This window comes from Pygocentrus nattereri, chromosome 17, assembly GCF_015220715.1.
Source record: "Pygocentrus nattereri isolate fPygNat1 chromosome 17, fPygNat1.pri, whole genome shotgun sequence".
NCBI lineage: Eukaryota > Metazoa > Chordata > Actinopteri > Characiformes > Serrasalmidae > Pygocentrus > Pygocentrus nattereri.
Window position 1 is genome coordinate 26616158 of NC_051227.1, and position 23272 is coordinate 26639429.

The window sequence follows — 23272 nt, forward strand, 5'->3', positions numbered from 1 at the left end:
TTAAATTCCAAAAATATTTGTACTTGTCCATCTCTCTTTAGCTCTTACAAACAAGCTGTTTCCCCTGCCATGCTTTTAACCCCTTTAAATAGCTGGGGCTCACTGGCAGGCCCAAAGTTTTATAACACACATAACATAAAAATAGCTCACTCAGTTTGCATTAAAGTTCCTGTAGTTCTTGAATAATAAGCCTTAATATGTAATAAGCCTGGGATTTTAAGTGCTTAAAACTGATCTATGTAAATGACTTGTTTTCTGATTGGCTGCTTTTTATTGTTCATTCAAAATGCAGTTCAGAATGAAACATTCCTTCTAATTTTACCATGAATGGTTGAGCTGAACTGCTGTAGGCTGAATAGGCAGATGTGTGTGACATTACTAAGACAATGAATTCAAAATGAGCTGTGTTTTTGTAGCTTTAGTTTCCTTATAAATGAATGAAGCTTTAAATTTTTATACAACTTCAAACTCAAATGTTTAAAAGATGTGTATTTTCCATGATAAAGGCCCTTTAAATCAGTTCATATGTGCATCTACACAGCACAACGTCACCACTTGTCATTATTTACTCTTTTAGCACTTCTTCTTTTTCAGTGGCACAGTCTGCGCCTGTCACTCTCTCTCTCAGTCAGTCTGTCTGGCAGCGCTTCCCTTCATTCATCCAGTGGTTTGGCAGTAATTGTATAAATGGTGCGAGGCCTGCAGTGTGACGGGGTTGCGTAGCCTCTAGAGAGATGGTGCTAATGACTGTGTCCCAGTGGGACACTGCTCCATGGGTCATCTGCAGGGGACAATGGGCAAGTCATTACCTCTCTATGGTAGCTGAGGGAAGGCACCATCAAATGATCCATCCTGAGAGAGAGAGAGAAAGAGAGAGAGTGCCTTCGGGTGTGTTCATGCTGTGAGAAATGCTCCAGCATCGATCTGTGCTCCCATGCTGACTGCGCCGTGACAGTGCATGACTGTAGGCGCAGAAGAGGGGGGGACTTTAAGTAAGTTGGATTAGAACAGCAGACTGCACACAAACCAACACCCGCTTCTTTTTACTTGTGTTTGGAGAGGCTGATGGAAATTGAAAATGTGACTGTAATAAGTCAATGCCTGCGAACTTGCTCTGCTTCTGTGTGTGTGCTGGTCTGTTGGGGCTACACAATATATATATCGTTTGTTAATCATTGTCACAGTATCGGCCCTTCAAAATACTAATATTGCAGAAATAAGCACCATGCATACCATACTGCATGTTTTATTGTGCGCTGTGAGCATCTTGACTGGCCACAGATGTTTTGAGTAATCAAGGCAACATTTTTATTTTGGTGGAAAGGACCATTTTAACCGTAATGTGTTCTCTATATGAAAGAGGGTATATCTCAGTTTTAATATCGCTGCTGTCCAAACAAAACCGTGTATCTCTGCCAGTTAGTAATTTGACAGAAGAGGGGAAAAAACTCTTAATATAAGTTAATATAACAAGATTTTTTTTTTACATAATTATAGATCAATTTTTGGTCTGTTCATCATGAAAATTTGACACACTGTAAATGATGGCTGGCGTTTTCAAATTATTTAGAAAAAAAAAATTTAATGGTTAGACGTAGAAATGCTTAAGTGTAAAAGGAGCACGCATTTAAAGACTTCTTTTCTAATATGTTCATACAGTATTTTTATTTTTAAGACACAAAACGTTCTCACGTCCTGTAGTACGAGTTAGTCTGTGATATAACTCAATGAGTGATTCAGGCAGCAGACACTGAGAGAACTAGAGGAGTGAATAGAAAAAATGATCAGCACTGTGTACTGTGGAAACAGAGGAGCTGCTTTTTGAACACAGGCAAATAGTTACTCTTCACAATTTTATTTCAGCTGCCAGCTTGTTTTAAACCATTTCTTCAGCTCTCACTCTGATATCTGTATGTCTAAACTACATACTTGACCTGAGTTTGAATTTTTGCTTATTGTGGGTTTGGGGTGTACCATATCGTATCGTTCACGATAATACCGGTATAACTTTCTAAACAATAAAAAAAAATCCATATCATAATAACAGTGATATTCTGACTTGTTGACGTAATGATGTCACTCACATGGCGTACGTTCGTTGTGTGAGTCATTCTGGAACAGAAAGAAGTATGGCACAAAGCAGCTCTGTGGTGGAGTTTCTCCCAAAAAGGGGAGTGACATCAGTAGAGTTGAGATGGTTTGGTTATAAAATCTCGGCTGTACATCAGATCACAGTAATATGCAAGGTATGCAAGAAGCCTGTAACAACAAAAGGGGGAAACACAACTAATCTGTTTCACCACCTCAAGCAGAAGCACTCAGTTGAGTATGAGGAAAATCAAACATGGCTGTGTTTACATACAAAGATTTTTGCCAATCCGGTTTAATACAATCGGATTACAGATTCAGACTGAGGATATTATATTACTCCAGTAGAAGTAGAAGTCCTTACTCTAGACCTCAACTTGAGTAAAAGTACAGAAGTATTTGCATTCAAATGTACTTAAGTATCGAAAGTAAAAGTACTAAAAGATTAATTATGTTCTTACGCCTTCCGATTGGAGTGTAATCGGATTCCGACGTTTACACGGATATTATTCTTCTATTTAACGGATTATTTAGAGGTTTACCCACCTGGTTCAATCGGACTAGACTATTCCGATTAAGGTGTTTACATGGACGTATTCTATTCCGTACTCTGATGTCCTGTTATCATTGTTTTAACAAGACTGGTTTCATGAACTAATTTTAGGTGAAAATCCTCCAGTGTCTCTCTTGGTAAACCAGTCTTTTTAATAGAACGTCATTAATTAGTCTGACACTATTAAAATGATGTGATTGCGAGTCACAAAACACAAAAGGCAAACCAGTTTCCATCAGGTAGAACCGAGTGGCTCTAAAAGCCTTTTTACAAGCAAGCAAAGTTTCAGTTTAAGATTTATTTGTAAATTAGTTACAAGTTGAATAAAAACTGTCTTTAAACTCAGGATCACAAATGAGTTTTCCTTTACTATGTTGATCTGTAGGTCTCTGTTCATAACATAAACTAACCGAAACTAATTTAGTATAAAATGAAAGTGTTTGTATAAATTCAGAAAAAAAGAAACACGCCAGTCACGACTGCATGTGTGGACATATTTCTATATTGTGGTCTATTTACACAAAGTTAGGTTAGTTCATCATTTAGGTGACGCATGTGCTCTCAAACTTTTATGCTGCTGCACTGATGTTGAACCGTGTGCTGCACTGGGTCGGTATGACCAACAGGTCAAAACCAGCTCTAAACACAATGACCGCTGTGCCCTGATTGGTGCTCTTGCTTCACGCTTTAACATGTTTCACACATAAACCAAAAGGAACGACAGATTTCTCACATTGTAGTAGAGTAAAAAGTGAGATTTTTGACTTTGAAATGTAGTGGAGTGAAAAGTAAAAAGTTACCCAGAATGGAAAAACTTAAGTAAAGTACAGATACACGAAAAGACTACTTAAGTACAGTAATGAATTACATTTACTTAGTTACAGTCCACCTCTGGTTTCCAGTTGGCGCACGTGTGTTTTTAATGGCTTTAAAATAATGTCGAGAGGAAGACGTCGTGTTCTGAGGCACATAAGTTGGACGTCTGTCCCACCGCCGTCTTGTAAAGTACAGAGTATAAACCTCGTCTCCTCTACAGACCAGTTTCTGCTCCTCCATGTTGAGCGGTATAAAGCTTCTGCTATGACGCGCCACGCATGTGCAGAACGTTCTTACGCCTTACGATTGGAGTGTAATCGGATTCCGACGTTTACACGGATATCATTCTTGTATTTAATGGATTATTTAGAGGTTTACCCACCTGGTTCAATTGGATAGAAATTGCATTCCGAATGGCCTCAATCGGACTAGACTATTCCGATTAAGGTGTTTACATGGACGTATTCTATTCCGTACTCTATTAAACGTGGCTAATGCAGCGAAGAGGGCTGAACAGCCGATAGCCGCGTTTACATGCATCCTAATAATCTGTTAATAATCCGACTAATATCTCAATCAGAATCTTTTTTTTTTTTTTTTTGTGTCCACTGAAGATTTGAAACATTTATACTAAATAAAACATTAACATTTATTTTGTTGCAATAGCATGTTTTTGACATTAATAAAATGTTATTCAGTGTTTTGTCATATTGCCAAAAATATCGTTATTGCAAAAATACCCTGAAATATCGTGATATTATTTTAGAGCCATATCGCCCACCCCTATTGTGGGTGCATAAAAACACAAATGGGTCTCGTCAAGTTAAGCTTTGTTTGTATCATGTGAAGTGAGTTCTGGGATTTTTTTATATATATATTTACTTTTTCATAACCAAAACTTTTGATGCTCTATTTAATTTTTTCACCTTGTCTAGTGTGAGCCCCCTCATGACAAAAAGACGAGAGATTTTGACATTAAGTGTGTGATGTTCTCTGTTTGGGCTTTATAAGTTGTGTATTTTACACACAGCTTTAGGGCATAAGAGGAAACCTCCTCAGCATATAATACTACACATATAACATCATACAACATTAGCTCACCAGAAGGGGGGTTAGCTTAGGTCACTCAAACCTCCTTCTTATTAGACATAAAAACCTCTTGCTTTAAAATCCATTTATTCTGAATTCCCTGGTCTGATTAATGTAAACATGGTTTCCAGAATCCGTTTTTATTTAAATTGACCTACTTTCATTTTACTAGTTCTTGAAAATGTGTGTGTGCACTGAGCATTTTCTAAAGCACATTCATTTGTGTGTAATAAAATCATTTCAGAGGTCCTCCTCTGGTTGCTTCCTTTGTGCTACCGACCTTTTGTACTGTGTTAGCACGTGCTACTGATGTTACCCGTGGCCTGAGTTGTGAAAGTTTAATAAACAGAGCAACCATAACTTGGGGCAGTTTGCAAACTGTAATTTTCTAAGTACAGCCTTTCCAAAACTAGAGTGATATTTAGTAATTTGAGTATGGATTACCTGGGTAAATTTACTTACTTCTTTTTTTTTTTTCTCTTCAGATATCTCAGTTTCAGCCTTAAAATATTGTAATTTATGATTTCTTTCCCCATAAAGTAGTTCAGCTCTGTGTTTGTGAATGAACACATTAACCTCTTTGAGACTAAAACCTTGATCTTTGTTACACTGTTGCGCAAAAGCAAGTCATATTCTTCCTGCGTAAGCTAAATAAAGGTAGTGTGGCTATAAATAACCTCCCACAATAGTACATCCAGGATCAAATAACTATGTAGCCAATGATTTGTCTGCGTTAGCCAACATCCTCTCTACTGTGTAGGTCAGAGCGCGCTTCCTTTTGAGAAGAAAAACATTGAGGAGATTTAAATATGTTTAGTGGATGTCTCATGCTTTCAAGTGATGTTGACCATGAAGCAGATCCAGAAAAAAATATCTTCCTTGAATATAATTCATAATCTCTGCTTACCTTGAAAGGTCAGAATGCCAGGCGATCCAATTACACACACACACCCGCAACCACGTACCAGAAAACTCTGTTTCTCTGTCTGGCAATCTATGATTTGAGAAAATAGTATTACAGGCTTCAGATTTTTATCTGCCACTACGTGCAGATATAAACAATTGCATTGCATGCAATGTACAGTATCTGTATAAGGTTGTATTATGATATGGTATGATGTTCTATTAGATTTTCACTTTAACGCACAAATCATGATGTTGGTGTTGGTGTATTTTATATGTAATATGAAAAGTAATTCCAGTAGTTAATATTTTACCAGATGTATTTGTTTTATACTAAGCTCTTTTATGAAGGTGTCACCTCTGTGTGCAAAAAATATTTCTTCCCATTCTACTTTTTTTTTTTTTTGGTTCTCTCTTTCTCTCATAGCCTTGCATTGAATGCCCTTCACTCATACCTACTGCATGCATCTGTCCTGACTGCCCTTGCTGTAACACACTCGTTTGTCTCCCTCACTAGGTGGTGGTTCACACCAAAGAAGGTGAGCGGTTATATCGAATTTCTCCTTGGGCAACGTACGTGACCAAGGTTAACACTTCTGTGGTGTATGACTGGGTATTCTGGGACCCTCCTCAGCCTTACATGGTAAGTAATCCTGCTGGTGCTGAATGCGCTGCAGGTCTTAAAGTGATAATTCTGCCAAAAAAAAAAACATTTATATTGTTTCCTCCCCAAATCCCAGTTGTAGTTAATCAGCCAGGCCATGTTTGGTTCTTTGGTTTAGCGCTGGAGCTGTGATTGTAATGTAGTTAATAGGTGATGGACAGTTAGTCAGCAGCTAGCATCATGTCAACTTAAATACATTCAAATGGGGTTTTATGTAGACTTGCTTATGGAGTTACTGATGCCACATGATGCACTGTTATCTATAAAAATGTACAAAAGTGAAACAATCAAAAGGGTGTTTGTCTGTACAACATGTTTTTTATAGTTAACAATGTTGAAGTATTACTTTAAATTGCAGTGAATCATCTTTAGTTCACAAATTAAAAATCTAAATTGAAGAGATACAGATGCACTTTGTTTTTACTGATAACGGTTAGCTGCAGTGGGCAGTGTTTGATTGTTTCACTTTTGATCTGCTGCTGCTCTGACTGAATGCATCTGTGTTGCCCTGTGCAGGAGAGGGAAGGACACAGTGTTGTCTACATTGTGACACTTCATTTCCTATCTTTTTTCCTCTTTTGGCCAAAAACGAAAATTGCCGCCTTCAACTAGGCAGGTGATATTGTGTGCAGTATATCATCATCTGCTGGAGAAAATAAACATGCTTTCTGTCCAGAAACTTTGTTTTATATGAAGTGTAGTAAAGTAAGCGTGTGTGTATGTATGTATGTATGTATGTATATATGCGTGTGTGTGTATGTATGTATATATATATGTGTGTGTGTGTGTGTGTGTGTGTGTGTGTGTGTGTGTGTGTATGTATGTGTGTGTGTGTGTATATATATATATATATATATATATATATACACACACCATTGCAGCACTAATTGCTAAATGCTTGACTACTGTGTTAAGCTCAGTTTGAGCATCCCTGGCCTCAGAGGTTTACTGTTATTCCTCTAAGCTGCAGTACGGAACCTGCATGATACAGTATTTATTTGAGGATTGAGGGTGTGTCTTCTTGTTCCTGTGTTTCAGCACAAGCATCCTCGGCCACGGAAGCCCCGTAGCTTACGGATCTACGAGTCTCATGTTGGCATCGCATCACCAGAGGGCAAAATTGCGTCTTACAGCAACTTCACACACAATGTCCTGCCTCGAATTAAAGACCTCGGTGAGATATTTCTTAGTTAAGATTGATTGCAATTGGCTATCGGTTTATATTCTTGTGCTTGTGGGCTTCTGTGAGCACACACAGTACAATTCCTCACTCTTAGCACACATTGGTTTTATAGTAGCTGTTAAAGAATTTATTTCAGTTGCTGAGTAAAAAGACCTAAGATTAATAAATGAGTAAGTTACAGTTTAAGGAGTTAACTAACATTTGATTACAGTAGCAAATTTAACACCGTTAATATAAACTCAACTCTTAGGAGGTTGCGGCTATATTACTTCCCTCTCAAAGAGGTGAAGAGATTCTATTGGAAGCGTTTATTCTAAACTTTCACCAGATACCACATTTGTCCATCCATCCATCCATCCATCCATTATCTTCCGCTTCTCCGGGGTTCGGGTCGCGGGGGCAGCATCCTAAGCAATGAAGCCCAGACCTCCCTTTCCCCAGCCACTTCCACCAGCTCTCCAAGGGGGATTCCGAGGCGCTCCCAGGCCAGCTGGGCGATATAGTCGCGCCAGCGTGTCCTGGGTCTTCCCCAGATGCCCGAATCACCTCAGCTGGCTCCTCTCGACGTGAAGAAGCAGCGGCTCTACTCCGAGTCCCTCCCGGATGACTGAACTTCTCACCCTATCTCTAAGGGAGAGTCCAGACACCCTGCGGAGGAAACTCATTTCGGCCGCTTGTATTCGCGATCTTATTCTTTCGGTCATTACCCAAAGCTCATGACCATAGGTGAGGGTGGGAACGTAGATCGACCGGTAAATCGAGAGCCTTGCCTTATGGCTCAGCTCTTTCTTTACCACAACAGACCGGTAAAGAGCCCGCATCACTGCTGACCCAGCACCAATCCGCCTGTCAATCTCCCGCACCCTTGTACCATCACTCGTGAACAAGACCCCGAGATACTTAAACTCCTCCACTTGAGGCAAGAGCCTATCCCCGACCCAGAGAGGGCTCTCCACCCTTTTCCGCCTGAGAACCATGGTCTCGTATTTAGAGGTACTGATTCTCATCCCAGCCGCTTCACACTCGGCTGCAAACCGATCCAGCGAAAGCTGAAGTTCGCGGCCTGATGTCCCCAATAGGACCACATCATCTGCAAACAGCAGCGATGTGACCCTGAGGTCACCAAACCGGACACCCTCCATCCCTTGACTGCGCCTAGAAATTCTATCCATAAAAATTATGAATAGAATCGTTGACAAAGGGCAGCCCTGACGGAGTCCAACTCTCACTGGGAACGAGTCTGACTTACTGCCGGCCATGCGAGCCAAACTCCTGCTTTGTTTGTACAGGGCCTGAATGGCTCGTAGCAAAGAGCCATGTACCCCGTACTCCCGAAGCACCTCCCACAGAATACCCTGGGGAACACAGTCGAATGCCTTCTCCAGATCCACAAAGCACATGTGGACTGGTTGGGCAAACTCCCATGAACCCTCCAGAATCCTGGAGAGGGTGAAGAGTTGGTCCAGTGTTCCACGACCAGGGCGGAACCCGCACTGCTCCTCCTGGATCCGAGGTTCGACTATAAGCCAGACTCTCTTCTCCAGTACCCCTGCATAGACCTTGCCAGGGAGGCTGAGGAGTGTGATTCCCCTGTAGTTGGAACACACCCTCCGGTCCCCTTTTTTAAAAAGAGGCACCACCACCCCAGTCTGCCAATCCAGTGGCACCGCCCCCGATGTCCACGCAATGTTGAAAAGGCGTGTCAGCCAAGACAGCCCCACAACATCCAGAGCCTTGAGGAACTCAGGGCGGATCTCATCCACCCCTGGAGCCTTGCCACCAAGGAGCTTCTTAACTACCTTAGCGACTTCGGCCTCAGTAATGGACAAGCCTATTCCCATGTCTCCAGACTCAGTCTCCTCACTGGAGAATGTGTCGGTGGGATTGAGAAGGTCCTCAAAGTACTCCTTCCACCGCCCAATGACGTCTTCAGTCAAAGTCAGCAGCACACCATCTCCACTATATACAGTGCTAGTGGCACACTGCTTTCCCCTTCTGAGTCGCCTGACGGTTTGCCAGAATCTTTTCGGAGCCGACTTAAAGTCACTTTCCAAGGCCTCACCAAACTCCTCCCATACACGGGTTTTTGCCTTGGCGACAATTGAAGCCGCAGATCGCTTGGCCTGTCAATACCTGCCAGCTGCCTCTGGTGTCCCACAGGCCAACCATGCCCGGTAGGACTCCTTCTTCAGCTTGACGGCATCTCTCACCTGGGGTGTCCACCACCGGGTTCGAGGATTACCGCTCCGACAGGCACCAACTACCTTACGGCCACAGCTACAGTCAGCCGCTTCAGCAATGGAGGAACGGAACATGGCCCATTCTGAGTCAATGTCCCCCACCTCCCCCGATATCTGGTCAAAGTTCTGACGGAGGTGTGAGTTGAAGATCAATCTGACAGGTTCTTCTGCTAGACGTTCCCAGCAAACCCTCACTATACGTTTGGGCTTGCCTGGTCTGACCGGCATCTTCCCCCACCACCTGATCCAACTCACCACCAGGTGGTGATCAGTTGACAGCTCAGCTCCTCTCTTTACCCGAGTGTCCAAAACACATGGCCGCAAGTCCGCTGACACGACTACAAAGTCAATCATTGAACTGCGGCCTAGGGTGTCCTGGTGCCATGTGCACTTATGGACATCCTTGTGTTCAAACATGGTGTTCGTGATGGACAAACTGTGGTTTGCGCAGAAGTCCAAAAACTGAACACCACTCGGGTTCAGATCAGAGAGGCCATTCCTCCCAATCACACCCCTCCAGGTCTCACTGTCATTGCCCACGTGAGCGTTGAAGTCCCCCAGTAGGACAATAGAGTCTCCAGGAGGAGCACTTTCAAGCACCCTTCCCAAGGACTCTAAGAAGGCTGGGTACTCTGAACTGCTGTTCGGTGCATAAGCACAGACAACAGTCAGGACCCGTTCCCCAACCCGAAGGCGTAGGGAAGCTACCCTCTCGTCCACCGGAGAAAACCCCAACATACAGGCACCGAGTCGAGGGGCTATGAGAAAGCCCACACCTGCCCGCCGCCTCTCACCATGGGCAACTCCAGAAAAGAATAAAGTCCAGCCCCTCTCAAGGAGATTGGACCCAGAGCCCAAGCTGTGTGTTGAGGTGAGCCCGACTATATCTAGCCGGTATCTCTCAACCTCGCGCACCAACTCAGGCTCTTTCCCCGCCAGTGAGGTAACGTTCCAAGTTCCAAAAGCCAGTTTCAGCAACCGAGGATCAGAACGCCAAGGCCCACGCCTTCGGACACTGCCCGATCCACAACGCACCGAACCCCTACTACTGCCCCTCCCATTGGTGGTGGGTCGATGGGAGGGGGGACTCATGTAACTCCTTCGGGCTGGGCCCGGCCGGGCACCATGAGTAAATGCCCGGCCACCAGACGCTCGCTGGCGAGCCCCTCCCCCAGGCCTGGCTCCAGGGTGGGGCCCCGGTAACCCTGTTCCGGGCAGGGTACACAAGTCCTGCTTTTGTGTCTTCATAGGGGTTATTATGGATCACACTTTGTCTGACCTGTCACCTAGGACCAGTTTGCCATGGGAGACCCTACCAGGAGCTTTTGCTCCAGACAACATAGCTCCTAAGATCATTCAAGCACGCAAACCCCTCCACCACGATAAGGTGGTGATCCAAGGAGAGGACCACATTTGTCAAGATCTTTTATTGAGATTTACATTTCAGGAAAAATAACTGATGTGAGTACAGTCTTGTTTTACGAGAAAGAAAACCATCCTTTTACCTTTTTTTGGTCTCCGCTTGACATTGAAACAAAAAGCTCCAGGAGAGGAGAATCTTATGAAAGATCAAATGTAATTGTAATTTGGTATGTAATTAAATATGTAATTACATATTATAGCAGTACAAGTAATACCTCTCAGCCTCTAAGGGTTAAAGCAATATATAATATATTACTGTTTTGTTGGTGATAATATTTCTTTTGCTCTGTTTCTTTGTGAGGGAATCTACGTTGCATTTTTATTCATACAGTGTGCTTGGTACGCTCCACACCCCCTTAAAAGATGAGGTGAAAACTGTCAAGTCAGAAAACTCTGAAGTCTTTTTTTTTTTTTTTTTTTTTCTACTTTTGCATTCCTTGTTAGTTTAAAAAAATCTTTTTTCCCCACCCAACTCAATGCCAAGAGAGGTTGTTTTCCATCTGCCAGTGTTCCTCCATCAGCCAGGGCCGGAGTGGCAGCGGTGCTTAACCTGGCAACCCTGACGTGCGGAGGATGAGCCACTGTCACCTGCATTAGAAGCGTGGAGGAGCTGTGCACAGTGAGCTCTCTCAGCTCTGTCTGCGCTCAGCCTCTTCTGCAGGCCCTTCTGCAGGTCAAACCCCTGTTTCCAGCCTGCCACTGGCATGTAAAGTGGTCATTAGTGTCTCTTCTGTGTGTTTGAGCTTGCATGTAGATTTGTTTGTGTATGTGAGCAAGTGAGAAAGGGTGAGTGAGAGAGCTTTGACTGCTCACAAGCACATATCCACTGCAGGAGAAATCTCTGAGGGGCTGCTGTGGTGGTTTGGCAGATAAAGTGCAAATTTTGGATCCTCTGTTTAATAGTTTCAGTGAAGGTTTCTGTTTGCTGTTTTTGTAGTTTGCAACATTTGCCCATTTATTAATGTTATGTGTTTATATCATCAATTTTTCTTTGTATATACAGTACTGTGCAAAAGACCACCCTTCATTTATTGAATTTCTAGTCAGATTGGTAATGTAACTGTATGTTGGGGGTTTTCTCCAGTGGACGAGAGGGTAGCTTCCCTACGCCTTCGGGTTGGGGAACGGGTCCTGACTGTTCCTTCCTAGAGTCCTTGGGAAGGGTGCTTGAAAGTGCTCCTCCTGGAGACTCTATTGTTCTACTGGGGGACTTCAACGCTCACGTGGGCAACGACAGTGAGACCTGGAGGGGTGTGATTGGGAGGAATGGCCTCTCTGATCTGAACCCGAGTGGTGTTCAGTTTTTGGACTTCTGCGCAAATCACAGTTTGTCCATAACGAACACCATGTTTGAACACAAGGATGTCCATAAGTGCACATGGCACCAGGACACCCTAGGCCGCAGTTCAATGATTGACTTTGTAGTCGTGTCATCGGACTTGCGGCCATGTGTTTTGGACACTCGGGTAAAGAGAGGAGCTGAGCTGTCAACTGATCACCACCTGGTGGTGAGTTGGTTCAGGTGGTGGGGGAAGATGCCGGTCAGACCAGGCAAACCCAAACATATAGTCTGGCAGAAGAACCTGTCAGATTGATCTTCAACTCACACCTCCGTCAGAACTTTGATCAGATATCGGGGGAGGTGAGAGACATTGACTCAGAATGGGCCATGTTCCGCTCCTCCATTGTTGAAGCGGCTGACTGTAGCTGTGGTCGCAAGGTAGTTGGTGCCTGTCGGGACGGTAATCCTCTAACCCAGTGGTGGACACCCCAGGTTGGGCATAGTTGGCCTGTAGAACACCAGAGGCTGCTGGCAGGTATTGACAGGCCAAGCGATCTGCGGCTTCAGTCATCGCCAAGGCAAAAACCCGCTTGTGGGAAGAGTTTGGTGAGGCCTTGGAAAGTGACTTTAAGTCGGCTCAGAAAAGATTCTGGCAAACCGTCAGGCGACTCAGGCGTCAGGCGAAGGGGAAAGCAGTGTGCCACTAGCACTGTATATAAGGAAGATGGTGTGCTGTTGACTTCGACTGATGACGTCATTGGTGGAAGGAATACTTTGAGGACCTTCTCAATCCCACTGACACATTCTCCAGTGAGGAGGCAGAGTCTGGGGACACGGGAATAGGCTTGTCCATTACTGAGGCCGAAGTCGCTAAGGTAGTTAAAAAGCTCCTTGGCGGCAGGGCTCCAGGGGTGGATGAGATCCGTCCCAAGTTCCTCAAGGCTCTGGATGTTGTGGGGCTGTCTTGGCTGACACGCCTTTTCAACATTGCATGGACATCGGGGGCGGTGCCACTGGATTGGCAGACTGGGGTGGTGGTGCCTCTTTTTACAAAGGGGGACCGGAGGGTGTGTTCTAACTACAGGGGAATCACACTCCTCAGCCTCCCTGGTAAGGTCTATGCAGGGGTACTGGAGAAGAGAGTCCGGCTTATAGTCAAACCTCGGATTCAGGAGGAGCAGTGTGGGTTCCGCCCTGGTCGTGGAACACATGGCTCTTTGCTATGAGCCATTCAGGCCCTGTACAAACAAAGCTGGAGTGTGGTTCGCATGGCCGGCAGCAAGTCAGACTCGTTCCCAGTGAGAGTTGGACTCTGTCAGGGCTGCCCTTTGGCACCGATTCTATTCATAATTTTTATGGATAGAATTTCTAGGCGCTATTTCTGTTTGCAGATGATGTGGTCCTATTGGGGACATCAGGCCGTGAACTTCAGCTTTTGCTGGATCGGTTTGCAGCTGAGTGTGAAGCGGCTGGGATGACGATCAGTACTGCCAAATCCGAGGCCATAGTTCTCAGGCGGGAAAGGATGGAGAGCCCTCTCTGGTTCGGCGATGAGCTCTTGCCTCAAGTGGAGGAGTTTAAGTATCTTGGGGTCTTGTTCATGAGTGATGGTACAAGGGAGCGTGAAATTGACAGGTGGATTGTTGCTGGGTCAGCAGTGATGCGGGCTCTTTACCGGTCTGTTGTGGTAAAGAAAGAGCTGAGCCATAAGGCAAGGCTCTCGATTTACTGGTTGATCTACGTTCCCACCCTCACCTATGGTCATGAGCTTTGGGTAATGACCGTAAGAACGAGATTGCGAGTACAAGCGGCCGAAATGAGTTTCCTCCGCAGGGTGTCTGGACTCTCCCTTTGAGATAGGATGAGAAGTTCGGTCATCCGGGAGGGACTCGGAGTAGAGCCGCTGCTTCTCCACGTCGAGAGGAGCCAGCTGAGGTGGTTCGGGCATCTGGTTAGGATGCCTCCTGGATGCCTCCCTTGGGGAGGACCCCAAGGACCCCAAGGGAAGACCCAGGACACGCAGGCGCGACTATATCCCCCAGCTGGCCTGGGAACGCCTCGGAATCTCCCTTGGAGAGCTAGTGGAAGTGGCTGGGGAAAGGGAGGTCTGGGCCTCATTACTTAGGATGCTACCCCCGCGACCCGAACCCCGGAGAAGCGGAAGATGATGGATGGATGGATGGATAGTCAGATTGGCCATTAAGTACAAGTTATAAGATAAGAAAACTTTATTGTCCATTAGATTTGCATGAAATGGAAATTTGTCTTTGGCAATCTGGCACAGAAATACATTCTTAGACACATAAAACACTTATAGCAACAGTGCACATGAACTATGTAGGGTGTTACTTATTATGTCCTTATTCAAAATGCTCAGAACAAAACAGCAGTGGACACAAATTATTTTTATGTACCCATTCTTCCTGGCTAGTGGGACCTTAAGTCTCCTGCCCGAAGGCAACAACTGGAATGATGAATGAAGGGGGTGGGTAGGGTCCTTGTAGATCTGGGTTGCCTTAATGGTTGCGAATCTGAGGTATAAGTTCTGGAGTGACTGTTGTTTATCTCCAGTAATCTTGCTTGTGATACTGCTATTTGCAAATCTTCCTTATAACATATAGATATTTAAGCACACCAATGATTTTAAATATGAAAGTTTAAAAATTCCTTTGTAATAATTAAAAGTAAAAAAGGACCTAAATATTTAGGTCAAACTCTTTTAGTTTTGTTTGGTCAAAATGCATGTCTGACATGTCTAAATAGATATTTTTATATTTTCAGTGCAAGTCAATGTAAAACAATTCTCTTTTTTGATTGGGCATAATTCATCCATAATGGATAAAAGGCTACAGTCAGACATTAATAAGTGTTTCTTTTTGGTAGTTATTATGTTTGGTGAATGTGTCAGGTGAAGTTCTATCAGCTACATTGATTATTGTGATACATTTGCTTGAATCTGAAATCGTTGGGCTGATTAAATCTTCAGAAGTGTTGGTGGTCAGTTGTGAGGACTGTGAGTTGCAAAAGTTTGAGAACCCCTAGTGCAAATCATACATTTCCATTGAAATATGTTCCATCAGTGTCATTTAAAAAAAAAAACAAAAAAAAAACAAAAACATACATAGTTCCACTGAGGGACTTCCAAAAGTGCATTTCATGGCTAATGTGAAAAAGGGATAAGAGTTGCATATGATGAAGAAATAAGACGAGCATGTTAATCATAGTTATTTATATGGCACTTAATCGTCAGCTCGAATTTCATGATCGTGACAGGCCTAGTAATGGAGCACCTTTGATGTGACTGTTCTTCTCACCGCAGAGTTTCAAAGGCGCTCATTCACACAGATGGAGGTTTAAATAAACGCTTTCTAAAGTCAGCAACCTCACACTAGAGACGCAGCACAAACAATTAAGACACAAACATGCCTGGATCGTGATTCGTGGATCTATTTTTACACCCCTAGTTAACTTGGATATGGTAAAAACTGAAACTCTTGAAAAATATTGTTTTGCTTATTTGAGAATAAGTACAAAATTTAACAGAAGTGTGAGCACTTCTGTTTGAGTCTAATTTATCCTTTGAGTGGTTTTCAGAAGGGACACAATTATTTGAATTCTAGGCCATTTTTATGTCTTAATTGTTTGTGCTGTGTCTCTAGTGAGAGTTTGCTGACTTTAGAAAGCATTTATTTAAACCTCAGTCTTGAAAGAGCACCTTTGAGACTCAGCAGAGTGAGAAACTGTCACATCAAAGGTAGTGTTCCATCACACTGCGCCTTAAACAGAAGCCCATTGCATAAAGATACGAAAATAGAAATATGACTGTAGAGTGACCACGTCATGTGTTTGCTTATGCTGAGTAGATGGTCTGTGTAAATCATTAAGAAGGAAACATCTGATGATGAAACTGGTGCTTACTGAGGCTGTGACAATGCATGGATGCATCATTATGAACGTGGCAATTCTGCATGGATTTTGAATTAGAATTGATTATAATTAGTTACAATGATATTTAACAAAGTAGGCATGGGCCTATTTTTTTGGCAAAAATAGAGTTTTTGAGCTATTTTCAAATGTAAAAAAAAAAAAAAGCTTGGTGAGGACCAGAGTTCATTTTTTCGTAGCATTATAAATAGCTGCTGAGAGCTCAAAGCATCGGAAGGCTCCAAAATGATGTTTTTTATATTCTATACATTATTTTATATATTACATTTCTTGTAACCAGTCCTGTGCAAAATTCCTAGAAGCTCTTTGTATTTCATTTCCAGTCATAATCTCCCTTTAAGATTTTCACATTGTAGCATCAAGAAAATAGCAGAAAACACATTTTAAGGAAATAACACGCAGAACACCAACAATAAGGACATAAAATCTGTCACTACTTAATTTGTGCACCCTTACACCAATTAAACTGTTCTGTCCTTCCAGGCTTAAAACCAGGTTACAGCTTTCAACAAAATCTGTTCCAAAAAGGGTCGCTGGTTCCACCTCAAAGATGCATTAACATTCACGCAAGCAACTACCCAGACACATCTAAACTGCCCTCCATTCTCATGAGCATTGAAAATGGCTAAAATATAATTCAGAGGTGACTTTATATAAAATAATCCACTTGCAAAAGGAAGGGGAAAGTCAAAGAAAAATAAGTGGAAAAAACAGTAGTTTCCAAAAACTGAATTTAAAAAATTATTAAAGGTGTAGAGAAAATGGAGCTTCTACAAACACCCAACCTGGTAGAGCAACAAAACTGTCATCATCAGATAAACTTAAAGTACTTGATTTCCTCTCTGAGAGTTTGAACAAAATCAAGCTATGGGTCTGAAAGGATGTGTTGCTATTGAAGAATTTGCACTAGGACACCAAAACCAGACATATGAGATGTGGAGGAAGGTTCTGTGGGCTGTTGACTCATCATTTGTAATTGTGATTACTTGGATTGTGGGAAGTTATAACTGAACTTTTAGAGCATGCAGCTTTTTTCAATTACTTATTTTTTTGAGAACCTGAAATGAAAGAAAAGGCTGGTAGTTAAGGCTTCTGTCTGTTTTGTTTTGGTTTTTTTGGTTTTTTTTCTTCTGAACAACTTGTGTTTAATGGTCATTTTGACTATAAATTAAACAAGTGAAAGGGTGCTTGTTCCATTGCAAACTTATTTGTCCTGATGTATCGATTGAGGTGGGCGCCCAAATGTTTATAAACTGTCTTGGCATAAGTTGCTGTTCTGTGTATTGTGTAAATAGTTCGTCCAGTCACCTGTGGGCATACAGTGTGTTTTTAAAAATGATCGTGGATCGTATTAATAGAATCAAATCATGATGATTTGACTCCTAAAGATTTGATAAAGAATACTAAATGAATGGTTGTGAGGACACAGGTTTATATCCGTAGTGCTTACTGTAAAGGCGGTTCTCCAGACTGGTTTTCTAAGACTTTTTTGACAGACTGCAGAAGATGAATGTCCTTCATTGTGTGTGTTTTGTGTGCCTGTGAGGATGTGCACATCTTGCCTTGAGAGGATGTCCTTTTTGATATTTTTGCTTAAGTGAGGACTTCTTGCTGGTCATCACTTGAGCATTTGTTGTTTCCACCACAAAGTATATTTTTTGGAGGAACTAAAAAGAGCAGAAAAATTGCTTTTTGGATACTGAGGTTAAGGTTAGGTTTAGGTCAGTACAGTTTTTGCTTGGCTACAGTAATACAAAAATCAATGGAAAAAATGTAAGCCCTTACAAAGTATGCAAGATGTTTGTGTGTGTGTGTGTGTGTGTGTGTGTGTGTGTGTGTGTGTGTGTGTGTGTGTGTGTGTGTGTGTGTGTGTGTGTGTGTGTGAAAGAGAGCGAGAGAGAGAACATAACAGTGAACGTATGAGTGTGTGCACATGCTTACGTACATCTGTGAGCCGAGCGAAGCATCCTCAGAGCCCACTTCGCTGTCACACTTCATCAAAAAAAGTAACCCTCCAAACTTTCTCTGAAGCAGTGAAGAAGCTCCCTAAATAAATAAATAAATAAATAAATAAATAAATAAGTAAACCACTCTCTTCTCCAAAAAACAATCCAAGGCAGCCTGCGCTCCCTCAGAGCGCTTCTGCTTCCCGCGCTCTTTCAAAGGCCTGTCAGCACACGGCCACAGAGCACGCATGTTTCTGACCTGGTGAGTCATCCCTTGCATGCCTCCCAACGGCCACAGCCTGTCTACAGGATGCTGGGGCTTGTGGCAACAGCAGAAGAGCTCTGGCCTCTTTTTTTTTTTTTTTTTTTTTTTTTTTTTTTTTTTTTCTTTCTTTCTTTCTAAAGGCTCACCTGTCAAGTGTGGAAAGGTTTGAACAGGGACAGTGGTTTGTTGGGGTTGCGTGAGGATGATGGGGTTGCTGGATGTTTGTTGTGAAGGAGAAGGGAGGAACACGTAGCCTGAGCTGCTTGTGGGGATCAGAAATAAAAACATGTCAGAAAAGTGTTGTGTCTACTTTCAGGCAGCCTTCAAACATTACTCTCAAATGCTTAATGTCATTGCTGCATGATGAATGCTTAGGTTTTCCATTTAAAACAGCTAGTTTTGTCAGTGCACCTCCTCAAGAAGTGCAGAATCTTTATAAAGAAACATTCCTATAAGTTGCCAGTTTAGGTACATTTACCTTGCAAAAAAAAAAAAAAACTTTAACCTGTTTTTGGATGAAAACCAATACAGAAAGACAAGACATGCAGTATTTTACCTTATCAACTTATTGCTGTTTGTAAATATGCTCTGAAACGAGTGCCTGCAAAATGTTCTAAATTAGGATGGAGCAATTTAAGAGTAAGAACAACTATAGATTGATTGATAATGGAAAACATGGATGTTGTTTTCAGAGGGCCAAAAAAAAGGACCTTCAAGGTTCTTACCAGTGTTAAGCTCAACAACCTTAGAGTCTGTTGTGGTTTCGGGGAATATTACTGGGTAACTTGCACATTTGTGAAGGCACCATTAACACTGGATGCAATATGGATCATCATTTTCTGTCTTCTGGACCACATTTTTCAGATGTCCATGTTTTATTTCAACGTGACAACACAAAGCCACTTCCTGCATGTTACCACAGCACATCTGAGGTCTAGAATATTGAAAGCATGTGTGAAATCCAACAATGAAGGCCACATGCGGTTGTGCAGTTAAAAAACATTTGTGGCAGAGGATTGACAAAAAAAATCCAATTTTAAAACTGGATCAATTTGTGTATTCAGTCCATGAACTATTAAGTGTTAAAAGTAAAGGTGAAATAACACCGTGGTAAACTTGCTCCAGTCCCAACTTTTTTGTAACATGTTGCAAGCTTCGTATGCTTAATTAAAAAAAAAAAAAAAAAAAACTTCTATACTTTTCTATATATATATATATATATAGATATAAATCATCAAATGCTTTATTTTTGTACTGTTTGCAATGTAATACAATTCTGTTTTATTATCATTTCATGTCCCTGTTTCCCTACTTTTTATTTTGGAATTGTGTTTGTTCAATCATTGTCCGTTTTATCAGGTACACCTTCTATAGATGCTCTTTGTAGGTTTAGAGTTACTGTTTATCGCCCATCTCTTGTTGCACAGTTTTGCTAACGATACTCTGCTGCATCTGCCAATGGTAATGGACCGCCATAGCACAACTGCTGACCAGATATTATTTGGTTGGACTGTTCACAGCACTTCAGTAACATCAGTAGTAGAGTGATTGTTGCTGTGACTTTTTAAATGCTGTATACTCCCACTGGTCTCTGTATTACTTTGTTGATACAACTTGCAGGTATTGGTGTTTAGTCCTTCTGTAGTTCTTCATCAGTGGTCAGTGGTTGAGGATACGTGGATGCACACTGAGTTGGGGATATAATTGTGCCCAATAGAGACCCACTTAAGCAGTGCTTGATTACTGTGCTTTTTGAAAGTATATAAACACAACCCCAATTCCAATGAAGTTGGGACATTTTGTAAAACATAAATAAAAACAGAATACGATGATTTGCAAATGTTTTTCAACCTATACTCAATTGAATAGTCTACAAAGACAAGATATTTAATGTTCCAATGGATAAACTTTATTGTTTTTTGCAAATATTCACTCATTTTGAATTTTATGCCTGCAACACATTCCAAAGAAGTTGGGACAGGGGCATGTTTACCGCTGTGTTACATCACCTTTCCTTTTAACAACACTCAATAAGCGTTTGGGAACTGAGGGCACTAATTGTTGAAGCTTTGTAGGTGGAATTCTTTCCTGTTCTTGCTTGATGTACAACTTCAGTTGCTCAACAGTCCGGGGTCTCCGTTGTCGTATTTTGCGCTTCATAATGCACCACACATTTTCAATGGGAGACAGGTCTGGACTGCAGGCAGGCCAGTCTAGTACCCGCACTCTTTTACTACGAAGCCACGCTGTTGTAACACGTGCAGAATGTGGCTTGGCATTGTCTTGCTGAAATAAGCAGGAACGTCCCTGAAAAAGACGTTGCTTGGATGGCAGCAAAAACCTGCTCCAAAACCTGTATGTACCTTTCAACATTAATGGAGCCTTCACAGATGTGCAAGTTATCCATGCCATGGGCACTAACACACCCCCACACCATCAGAGATGCTGGCTTTTGAACTTTGCGCTGATAACAATCTGGACAGTCCTTTTCCTCTTTGGTAAGGAGGACACGACATCCATGATTTCCAAAAAACAATTTGAAATGTGGACTCGTCAGACCACAGGACACTTTTCCACTTTGTGTCAGTCCATCTCAGATGAGCTCGGGCCCAGAGAAGCCGGCGGCGTTTCTGGGTGTTGTTGATATCTGGCTTTTGCTTTGCGTGGCAGAGTTTTAACTTGCACTTGTAGATGGAGAGACGAACTGTGTTCACTGACAATGGTTTTCTGAAGTGTTCCTGAGCCCATGTGGTAATATCCGTTACACAATGATGTCAGTTTTTAGTGCAGTGCCGCCTGAGGGATCGAGGGTCACTGGCATTCAATGATGGTTTTCTGCCTTGCCGCTTACTTGCAGAGATTTCTCCAGATTCTCTGAATCTTTTGATGATATTATGGACTGTAGATGATGAAATCCCTAAATTCCTTGCAATTGCATGTTGTTCTTAAACTGTTGGACTATTTGCTCACGCAGTTGTTCACAAAGTGGTGAACCTCGCCCCATCCTTGCTTTTGAACAACTGAGCCTTTCAGGGATGCTCCCTTTATACCCAATCATGACACTCACCTGTTTCCAATTAACCTGTTCACCTGTGGAATGTTCCAAACAGGTGTTTTTTGAGCATTCCACAACTTTCCCAGTCTTTTGTTGCCCCTGTCCCAACTTCTTTGGAATGTGTTGCAGGCATCAAATTCAAAATGAGTATTGTTTTTTGCAAATATTCAAAGTTTATCCATTTGAACATTAAATATCTTGTCTTTGTAGAGTATTCTATATATATATATATATATATATATATATATATATATATATATATATATATATATATATATATATATATATATATATATATAAAATAAATTTTATATATATATATATCCATTTTCTAAGCCGCTTCTCCCTCAGGGTTGGGGGGTGCTGGAGCCTATCCCAGCGGTCATCGGGCGGAAGGCAGAGCCTGGACAGGTCGCCAGTCCATCGCAGGGCAGAAACACACAGTCACTCACACACTCACACCCAGGGACAATTTAGCATGTCCAATCGGCCTGACTGCATGTCTTTGGACTGTGGGAGAAAACCAAGAGAAAACCCACGCAGACACAGGGAGAACACGCAAACAGAGAGGACCCCGGTCACCCGGCCGGGTAATTGAACCCAGGCCCTCCTCGCTGTGAAGCGACAGCGCTACCCACCACGCCACCGTGCCGCCCATATATATAATTGAGTATAGGTTGAAAAGGATTTTCAAATCATCGTATTCTGTTTTTATTTATGTTTTACCTAACGTCCCAACTTCTTTCTAATTGGGGTTGTAATACACAAAATACGAACTTCACCCAAAGTCAAGCAACACTCTTGTATGCAGAAATGTAGGCGCCTCGGCCAAATTGCATGTTTTGTTGATTTTCTACATGAGAGTAAGTTAACAGTTCTGCACATTTTAATACACAGTTATTATTTATTTCCTGATTTTAACATATGGGGGTGTTGAATGAAAGATTACTAGTAGCCTCTTTTATATTTAATGTTTTACTTATCTTTGTATGTAAAACTTCTGTAAACAGAAATTGTGGACTAAAATTAGCAGAAAACAAAACATATTTAAATTTGTTACGTTTAGAGGATGTTAACATATGTTTGCTTTAGAAAATTCAGCAAAACATGGATTTTAAGTAGGGGTGTTCAGACTTTTTTGATACTACTCTCAGTGTATCTTAGTTCATTTATTTTATTTATTTATTTTTTATTTCTAAATAAATCTGTGCAGCAACCTCCTTAGGACCCCAACTTTCTGCATCCATGATGTTGGCTGGATATTTTTGGAAGTAGAATCTTCTTAATCCAGCAATGTCACTGCTTAAAAATTCCAGCAACACTTCTGTGTGTTATACACTCATTGCTTGTGTTGGTGAGTTGAGAATGGTCCGCTACCCAAATAATATCTAGTCAGCAGTGGTCTTTTCCTTTTGATGTATAGGGTAAAGGGGATCTGATAAATTGCAAACCAACAGAGGCTACAGTCACTATTTATAACCCAACAAAGTGCATCTTTAAGGTAGGGGTACCTGATAAAATGACCAATGAGTGTGGGTATGAGGTAGGTGGACCTTAGAAACTGTCAGTTCTGTGCATGTCACACAGTCTCCTGTTTAACATGTTTTCCCCTCTTTTATTTTCTTTTACACAGGCTACAACTGTATTCAGCTGATGGCCATCATGGAACATGCCTACTATGCTAGCTTTGGTTACCAAGTTACAAGTTTCTTCGCAGCATCCAGGTAAAACTGTTTGGTAATTAAATAAATTAATCACATTTGGGATGTTTTAACAATCACCATTTCATTGCTGTGCAAGAAATAAACAAGTGTCTTCTTT

At 42.0% G+C, this 23272-nt stretch overlaps 1 protein-coding gene across 1 annotated transcript in view; it reads left to right on the forward strand.

The window, feature by feature from the left end:
- Positions 1-23272, forward strand: part of gbe1b (glucan (1,4-alpha-), branching enzyme 1b) — a 150594-nt gene that overhangs the window by 25545 nt on the left and 101777 nt on the right. Inside the window, exons 4-6 of the mRNA XM_017696820.2 lie at positions 5967-6092; positions 7152-7287; positions 23085-23175. Of these exons, the coding sequence (XP_017552309.1) occupies positions 5967-6092; positions 7152-7287; positions 23085-23175 (353 nt within the window). The remainder of the gene's footprint in view (positions 1-5966; positions 6093-7151; positions 7288-23084; positions 23176-23272) is intronic.